Below are 8,880 nucleotides of genomic sequence, written 5' to 3'. Positions count from 1 at the left end.
TAGAAAATGTGAAAAATATAATCTGTGTTCAAGGGCTCGGGATGGGGGGGTAGGACGCCTGGGTTCCCCTACTGGGGGGTGTTACGCTGGCTCTGGGGTGTGTGGGTCTGAACAGGGGAACCATTCTGGGTGCCCCTCCCAGAGAACCCAGGCATCCTGGCTCCTGGGCCCCCTGCTCTAACCACCAGACCCCACTCCCCTCCCAGAGCCAGAGAGAGAACCCAGGCATCCGGGGTTCTGGGGGCTGGTTCAGGGGTCCTGCCGCCCCCGCATAGAGTGGCTGTATGATTTGAGTGGCAGATGTGCCAGGGGGGTTGGGGGGGTGCTCGCAGTCACATGACGCTCTCCAGGATCACAACTTTCCCCATGTCCTCGGTGCCGGGGTTCAGCGTCGTCAGCGCCCCCCCGTCCCGCTCGGGCAGTTTGTACTCCAGGTGGTGCAGCCCCCAGATAGGCTGGGTGAGGCAGTGCCAGCGCTGGGGGCAAGGAGAGAGACGGGTAATAGAACCCAGGCGTCCGGGATCCCACTACCCCCGCCCCTCTAACCCATTAGACCCCGCCCCTCCCTGAGCCAGGGAGAGAACCCAGGCGTCCGGGATCCCACTCCCTCCCCCGCTCTAACCCATTAGACCCCGCCCCTCCCTGAGCTGGGGAAGAGAACCCAGGCGTCCGGGATCCCACTCCCTCCCCCGCTCTAACCCATTAGACCCCACCCCTCCCTGAGCTGGGGAAGAGAACCCAGGCGTCCGGGATCCCACTCCCCCCCCGCTCCCTGAGCCGGGGAGAGAACCCAGGCGTCCGGGCTCACCTCGGCCAGGGTCCCCTTGGCGCGGAGGAGCTTGTAGAGGGCGGTGAGGGGCAGGCAGAGCATGGAGCTGAGAGCGAAGCCCCAGCCGATGGCCTCGCCCCACCAGGGGTACACGTACGTGTGGTTGTAGATCAGCGGCTTGTAATAGGCCACGTTGAAGAGGAAAATGCCCTGCGGGAGGCGGGAGGTTAAAACCCGGAGCTCAGCCCGGCTCCCGCCAGGGAGAGAATGCCAGGGCCCATCCCGCACCAGGAGTCCGGGCTCCCCCCCGCCAGGGAGAGAACCCCGGAGTCCGGGCTCCCCACCCCCCCGCCAGGGAGAGAACCCCAGGGCCCATCCCGCACCAGGAGTCTGGGCTCCCCCCCTCCTGGGAGAGAACCCAGGAGTCCGGGTTCCCTGCCCAGGCCGTACCAGGCAGATGAGGGGCGTCAGGACCATCCAGCACCATTTCATCCAGGGGAAGGGCCGGTAGCCGATCATACAGGCGATGTCGTCCATGAACCGATCAGCCCCTGAGGGGGGCAATGGGTGAGATAGACCCGAATATGCCTCCTCCCCCTGCAGCCAACCCCCGGGCCCTGCTTACTGCACCCCCACTTCACAGCCAAGGGGCCATCAATCCCAGCATCCTGCCTGCCGAACCCAGATCAGAGTCAGGGGCCATCTGCCCCCCCGCCGGTGCCCCTCACTCCCGACCCGCAGCCCCCCCACCCGACCCACAGCCCCCGGCGGTGCGGGACTTACCGTACACCCAGCCGATCACGACACACTCCCAGAACGCCTGCCAGAGCAGCGTGGTGCCGCTGGCCGAGTAGTAATCGAAGAGCTGGAAGACGTACATGCCCCCCTAGGGTGGGAGAGAGCAGGAGTGAGCGGGGACCAAGTCCCGCGGCGCAGGCCAGGGGTGCCCCTCACTCCCGACCCACAGCCCCCCCATACCTCGGTGACCATGGAGAGGTCGATGAAGAAGCAGAGGGCACAGCTCAGGGCGACCGTCACCTCCCGCTGGAACCGGAACGAGCAGCTGGCCGGGAGCAAGTCCAGGATCCCTGTAATGAAACCCTCCACCCCCCACAAACTGGGGGGGAGCGCCACCAGCTCTGAGCCCTGGAGCCCCCAGGGAGAGAACCCAGGAGTCCTGGCTCCCAGACCCCCCCCCACTCTAACCTCCAGCCCCAACCCCCCTCCCAGAGCCGGGGAGAGAACCCAGGCGTCCGGGCCCCAGCCCCACCTGGCTGTCCAGTCCAAGTAGCAGCAGCATGATGAAGAACAGAGCTGCCCAGAGGGGAGCAATGGGCATCAAGGTGACGGCTCGGGGATACGCGATGAACGCCAGGCCAGGCCCTGGGGGAGAGAGACCAGGATAGAACCCAGGAGTCCGGGCTCCCAGCACCCCCTGCTCTGACCCACCAGCCCCCTCCCAGAGCCGGGAGAGAACCCAGGCGTCCGGTTGGAACCCACCGGATTCTGCGACCCTGGAGATGTCGATCCCCTGCTCTGCCGCCATGAAGCCCAGGATGGAAAATACAACGAAGCCAGCGAAGAAACTCGTCCCACTGTTGATCAGGGCAAGGATTATGGCATCTCTGGGGGGAAGGAAGGGGGGGTTAGAGGACAGGCCGGAGGGGGCAGCACCAGCTGGAGGGGAACTCGGGGGATCCCAGCAGCAGGGGAGGGGCTGGGGGGCTCAGACCCCCCCCCCGGCTCACTTGTAGCAGTCGTTGTTGAAACGGTTGTAGCTGCCCAGGGCTGTCAGGGCGCCCAGACCGATGGCGTAAGAGAAAAAGATCTGAGTCCCCGCGTCGATCCAGACCTGCGTGGAAAGAGAGAGAGAGAGAGAACCCAGGCGTCCGGGCTCCCAGCCCCCGCTCACTCTAACCACCAGACCCCGCTCCCCTCCCAGAGCCGGCAGAGAACCCCAGCGCCCCGTTACCTGAGGGGATCCCAGCTTGGACCAGTCGGGTTTCAGGTAATACAGGATCCCGGCGCCGGCACCGGGGAGCAGGGCGCCCCGGATCAGAAGGACGATCAGCACCACGTAGGGGAATGTAGCAGTGAAATAGACGATCTGTGGGCAGGGGCCGGGAGGGTTAGGGGGGCAGCGTGAGGCCCCCTCTCCCACAGCCGGGCCCCCTCCCCCATGAACCCCACGGGTCTCTTGCAGCCCCCTCTTCCCAGGGGACCCCAGGCTGTGACCCACCCCGAGCTCCCCCAGATTCCCGCCCCTCCACTTTCCCCTCCCCCCAGGGACCCCCGTACCTTCCCGGTGGATTTGACGCCCTTCCAGACGCAGAAGTAGACGAGCACCCAGCACCCGAGCAGACAGAGGGTCACCTCCCAGTTGATGGCCCCCGGCACCTCTAGGCCCCTCGACAGGTGCAGCACCCGGTTCCTGCAACAGGGGGGCAGTGAGTGGGGGGGGACCTGCCAGCTCAGCCCCACAGGGGTGGGGTGACCAGATGTCCCAATTTTACAGGGACAGTCCTGACATTTGGGGCTTTGTCTTATAGAGGTGCCTGTCCGCCCCCGACACTCACTCCCAGAACTCCAGCACAGGTGAATGCGGGGGATAGGGGGTCCCCGGGGAGGGACAGGGGGTCCCGGGGGGACAGGGGATCCCAGGGGGATTCACTCCCAGAACTCCAGCACGGGTGAGTGCCCCTCGGGCAGGGGATAGAGCCAGTCCCCGGGGATGGACAGAGGGTCCCAGGGGGACTCACTCCCAGAACTCCAGCACAGGCAAGCGCCCCTTGAGCAGGGGATAGGGGGTCCCGGGGGGGATAGGGGGGTCCCGGGAGGACTCACTCCCAGAACTCCAGCACGGGCGAGCGCCCCTCAGGCAGGGGATAGAGGGTCCCGGGGGGGATGGGGGGTCCCGGGGGGGACTCACTCCCAGAACTTCAGCACGGGTGAGCGCCCCTCGGACAGGGGATAGAGGGGTCCCGGGGGGACTCACTCCCAGAACTCCAGCACGGGCGAGCGCCCCTCGGGCTCACAGCTGTGGTTCCCGGGGGCGCAGGACGGGCGGAAGCTCTCGGTGCACTCGGGCGAGTTCCAGGGGTGGCCGCAGGTGGCCCAGGGCAGGGGGTCCGCGAAGGAGCTGGCCAGGTAGTAGCAGCCCCAGGCCAGCACCATGATGTAGTAGGTGTTGCAGTAAAACACGATTACCATGGAGGCGAAGCCCAGACCTGTGGGGGGGAGAAATCAGGGGGGGCTGGGAATGGGGCAGGGGCCTGTCCCCTCCGAGGGGTGCCGGCCCTGACCTGGGGGGCTGCCTAACCAGGATGGGGGTCGCTGACCTTTGAACAGGGGTGCGATGTTCCAGACGTTGATGCTCCCAGCTTTCATGAACTGTCCCAGCGAAGTCTCCAGGAAGAAAATGGGGACCCCCCCCATCACGGCGATGAGGAGATAGGGGATCAGAAAGACACCTGGGGGGAAGAATCAGGGCATCAATCCCAGCCTGCCGGTGCCCCTCACTCCCGACCCACAGCCTCTGCCAGCCAGGCCCTGCCCCCCCAGCGCCCCTCACTCCCCCTGCAGCCCCCAGCCAGACCAACCCTGCCCCCCCCAGCTCTGCCGGTGCCCCTCACACCCAACCCACAGCCCCTGATAGCCCAGGCCCCCCCTCCATGGCCCCACCGGTGCCCCTCAGCCCTCACTCACATGGGCAGGCATGAGTCACCCTGGGCATCTCTATTTATAGCCTGGCACTTGGATCCCCCCCCCCCCGCGTACGGGGAGTCCAGACCCCCCCCCCCGAGCCCCGGCAAGAGGATGATCTGTGGCTGATTCCCAAGAGGATTAGGTTGCCGGAGCACGCGGCCGGGAGCGGGGTGGGTTCGTGGCTGGGACGAGAAGCCAAACGCCTCGTCGTGCAGGAAACACGGGCAACAGCCAGGGCTGGAGGGAAGCCGGCCCAGGCACTGCCCAGGGGCCCCCAAGCTGCGTCCCCTCCCCTGGGAAACCTCTGCCCCTTCTTTGTCAGCCAGGACTTGTCTGGCAAACAGACCCCGCTGCCAGCTGAAAATTCAGCATTTTCTGCTGCTGTGGGCACCTGCCCGGGATGCCGGATCCCGGCCACGGTCGCACCAGGACCGCGGGAGAAAGAGATACCCCTGTGCCCCCAACCGGCCAGCTATCCCGGGACAGATTCCAGTATGCCAAGGGGCTGGGGCAAGGAAAGGATTTGTCCAGTAGCCGGCAGTGCTGAGAAATCAGTGGGGCAATTAATTCTCAGTCGAAAATGCAACTTTTTGGTGAATCAAAAAGGGGGGTGGTGGTGGGGGGGGATTGATTTGGGGATAAAAAGGAAACTTGAAAATTCCTGGCATCTTGGGGTTTAACTGAAACCTTTCCTCAAATTATTCCCTGTGACGACGACGGGGGGGGGGGTGTCTTTGGGTTTTGTCAGTGGTTTGCATGCTGAGGGGGTGGGACTCAGTTTCCCTGGATGTTACTGGTTTAACGAGAGGGTGGGAGAGGGGGTTTGTGGGGACACAGGGCCAGCGAGGGAACATGGGACCCCGGCCAATGGGCTGGAGAGTGGAGACCCCAGCGACTGGGGACCAGGAGCCCAAGTCGGGTCTGGACAGTGGGGGGACAAGGGGCTGCGGGGACCCCGGTGACTGGACCAGCTGGGTCCAGCCAGAAGGGGCCCAGGTGACCCTGTTTACCAGATGACAATGGATGGGGGGGCTTGGGGCCGGTGATAGCAGATGCCCAGCGGGGAAGCAGGGGGGCTCGGGACTGGGGGGAGGGAGCATCCAGCGCCCCCTGAATGCAGGGGAGACTGGGCTGGGCTGAGGGGGGCCTGGCCTGAGGCCAGAGAGTTTCCTGTGCTGGGTTCAGACGCTCACTAAACCCTCCTGTGTTACACCAGCTGAGTTGCTCCGGGCTAGAGACCAGGGGGCCTTATTCCCTCTGGGGGTGGGGAGCTCGGGGAGGGGGGCCTTATTCCCTCTGGGGGTGGAGGCCCCGGGTGTCTCCCTGAGGGGCCCACGGCAGAGACAGGCATGCTAAGGCTCAGAGCGGTGCGGTTCCAGGAGGCGGGAGGCTGGACCCCCGAGAAGGGCTCTTGCGCTGATGGGGGTTCCCCCCAGGGACTGCACGGGCCAAGAGTGGGCACGACCTGGGAGTCTGTCACATCCCAGATCAAAAGATTGGAACGAATTCATTTCAAGGCTGACAAGGCCACTCTGTGACAGCTGTGGTGGATCGAAGGGGGGTGAATTTGGGGTTGAAAATGGCAGGTTTTGGTAAATTGACCTTTTGGTAAATTGAAAGGTAAGAAAAGAAAAGAAAAGATTGTTTCAGGTTGAAAATGAAACATTTTTGGGCAAATAAAAAGGCCCCCAAACCATTCATTTGGGGTCCCAAACTAAACGTTGTGAAATTTGTCGTGAATCGAAGGGTGGGGTAAGAAATCATTTGTCGAGAGGCACCGATTGCGAAGCCCGGCCCAAAGGAGCCTCCAGCAGCTCGGGAAGAACCGGCCCAGACACGGCGGGATGGGCCCGTGCCAGAGAAGCCCCCACGCGCTGCTGGGCACAACCCCCCTGAGCAGCAGCTGGATTCGCCCCACGTCGGGGCCCAGCCCGGCCTCGGCTGGGCCGCAGGAGGCCTGGAAACCTGCCCGGTTCCCTGCCCGGGGCAGCCGAGTGTGACAGCGGGCACCAGCGGGTGTGTCACCGAGTGGGAGCGTGACAGGCGGTGAGTCAGTGTCAGACGCCTGTCAGCACACCCAGCTGGGCACCAGGGCTGGACAGGCTGGGGGAGGGAAGGACAGACAGACAGACAGGCTGGTGCGTGGGATAGATAGATAGAGGGGGTGGATGGGGATAGATAGATGGGGGGGATAGATCGGGGTGGGCAAACTGTGGTCCCCGGGCTGGATCCAGCCCAGCAGCCATTTTAATCCGGCCCTCGAGCTCCCGCCAGGGAGCAGGGTCCGGGTCTTGCCCCAATCCACACGGCTCCCAGAAGCAGCGGCAGGTCCCCTCTCTGGCTCCTACACATAGGGGCAGCCGGGGGCTCTGCGTGCTGCCTTTGCCCAAGTGCTGCCTCTGCAGCTCCCATTGGTTGAGAACCATGGCCAATGGGAGCTGCAGGGCCAGTGCCTGTGGACAGGGCAGTGCGCAGAGCCGCCTGGCTGCCCCTACGCATAGGAGCCGGAGAGGAGACCTGCTGCTGCTTCCGGAGCCACTTGAGGTAAGTGCCACCCAGAGCCTGCACCCCTGACCCCCTCCTGGCCTGAACCCCCTGCCCCAGCCCTGATCCCCCTCCTGCCCTCCGAACCCCTCAGTCCCAGCCTGGAGCCCCCTCCTGAACCCCAACCCCTCATCCCCAGCCCAACCCCAGAGCATGCACCTCCAGCCGGAGCCCTCACTCCTATCTGCACCCCAACCCCCTGCCCCAGCCCTGCTCCCTCCCACCTTCAGTCCCAGCACTCACCCCCCACACATGCCACTCCCCCACCCCAGCCCAGTGCCCCCACACCCTTAACTCCTCGTTTCTGGCCCCACCCCAGAGCCCTCACCCCCTCCTGCACCCCAACCCCCGATTTTGTGAGCATTCATGGCCCGCCATACAATTTCTGTTCCCAGATGTGGCCCTCAGGCCAAAACGTTTGCCCACCCCTGGGATAGACAGATAGAGGGGGTGGATGGGGACACACAGACAGACTGAGAGACACAGACAGTTGGGGGGGCTTGAGGGGAGGACCAGGGGGATACAGACAGCATGGTGAGGGGCACAGGACAGTGCTGGGGTCCCTCAGGGCAGAGACCGGGGCTGGGGGGGTCTCAGGCTGAGGAGGGATTTGTGGGGCAGGGAGGCCCCTCCCACACCTGTGCTGCGTGCTCCTTGCCCAGCCCCACACCTGGCATGCCCCCATCCCCCCCCGCTGCACTTTGCCCTGCAGTTACAGGCAGTGATACCCAGGGTGGGGGGGAGGGACTGGCAGTGATCGCCCTCCCCACACTGGCCCTTCCCCTCCCTCAGCCAGCCCCCTCTGCCCCTCTCCCAGCCAGCCCCCTCTGCCCCTCTCTCCCCCCCCGCTGCACTTTGCCCTGCAGTTACAGGGCAGTGATACCCAGGATGGGGGGAGGGACTGGCAGTGATCGCCCCCCCCACAACACAACACACCTCCCCCCCCTCTGCCCCTCACCAGCCCCCCCCGCCCCCCTCCGGCCGGCCAGCCCCCCCTCTGCCCCTCGCCAGCCCCTCCGGCCAGCCCCCCGCCTCCCTCCGGCCAGCCCCCCCTCACCTCCGCCGTTCTTGTAGCACAGGTAGGGGAAGCGCCAGACGTTGCCCAGCCCCACAGCGAAGCCCACACAGGACATCATGAAATCCATCTGCCGGGTCCAGGTCTCCCGGGGGGGCGGCGGCAGGGCGGCGGCGGGCGGCGGGGGGGCCGGCAGGGGGCCCCCCCGGTCCCCTTTGCGGGACACCGCCACCAGCCCCCCACCCTCCTGCTCCTGGCACATGACCCCCCCCAAGGGGACGCTGTACACCCCGTTTTCCAGCAAGCTCCCTTTGCTCATGGTCCGGTGGGGGGCGGGTTCGGTGCCCCCCCCAATCTAGGAGGTGCGGGGGGGGAAGATCCGGGTCTGGGAGAGGCGCTGCGGTGGGGTCTGTGGGCGCTGGAGCAGGGATTCAAGTGGGGGGGATCTGAGGGTCCTACGGAGGGGGGCGGAGAGGAAGGCCCCCACAAACTTACGAGGCGGGGGTCAGGATGCGGGTCTTGGCGGGGGGGGGGGGGAAGAAAAGGGATGCAATTTAAAATCTCTCCCCCCCCTTGCAAAGAGAGGAGCTGGGGGGGGAGGTGCGCCGGGGGGTGCTCTGGAGGCGGGGGGGGTCGCAGCAGCCGCGGGGGGGGGAAATCAGAAGCAATCCACGAAGCACTTGAAGGTCAGCCTGAAAAATCTCATGGGGGGGGTCGGGCACGGGGCAGCCCCCCCTGGGCCGGGGCGCGGGGGGAGGGGTCCGAGACGAGGTCTCTGAGTGGGGGGAGGCTGGTGTCCCTCTGTCCTCGGTCTCTCGCTGCCCGTCGGTCCGTCTGTCCCCGTCCG

The 8,880-nt window shown here is 65.6% G+C and overlaps 1 protein-coding gene across 1 annotated transcript; it reads right to left on the bottom strand.

Moving 5' to 3' along the window:
• SLC6A8 (solute carrier family 6 member 8) lies at positions 1 to 8,880 on the bottom strand. The gene is made up of 13 exons (XM_038381938.2): positions 8,076 to 8,880; positions 4,108 to 4,239; positions 3,765 to 3,996; positions 3,068 to 3,200; positions 2,742 to 2,876; positions 2,518 to 2,621; positions 2,270 to 2,394; positions 2,040 to 2,152; positions 1,748 to 1,906; positions 1,553 to 1,655; positions 1,220 to 1,320; positions 809 to 979; positions 1 to 476 (listed from the first exon to the last, which is right to left on the bottom strand). Exons 1-13 carry the CDS (start codon positions 8,350 to 8,352, stop codon positions 333 to 335), a joined length of 1,929 nt encoding a protein of 642 aa, XP_038237866.1. The 5' UTR covers positions 8,353 to 8,880; the 3' UTR covers positions 1 to 332.

Source organism: Dermochelys coriacea, chromosome 23, assembly GCF_009764565.3.
Source record: "Dermochelys coriacea isolate rDerCor1 chromosome 23, rDerCor1.pri.v4, whole genome shotgun sequence".
Lineage (NCBI taxonomy): Eukaryota > Metazoa > Chordata > Testudines > Dermochelyidae > Dermochelys > Dermochelys coriacea.
The sequence above is the reverse complement of the archived record's forward strand: the minus strand, read 5'-3'. Positions and strand labels throughout refer to the sequence as shown.

What these genes read in the sequence shown, in the direction of transcription:
- SLC6A8 (XM_038381938.2), bottom strand. Translation starts at nt 8,352, where the DNA reads ATGAGCAAAGGGAGCTTGCTGGAAAACGGGGTGTACAGCGTCCCCTTG. An exon ending in CCAAGCTGGGATCCCCTCAG is followed by an intron (nt 2,622 to 2,741) that starts GTAACGGGGCGC and finishes CTTTCCACGCAG; the next exon opens with GTCTGGATCGACGCGGGGAC. An exon ending in ACCTCTCCATGGTCACCGAG is followed by an intron (nt 1,656 to 1,747) that starts GTATGGGGGGGC and finishes CTCCCACCCTAG; the next exon opens with GGGGGCATGTACGTCTTCCA.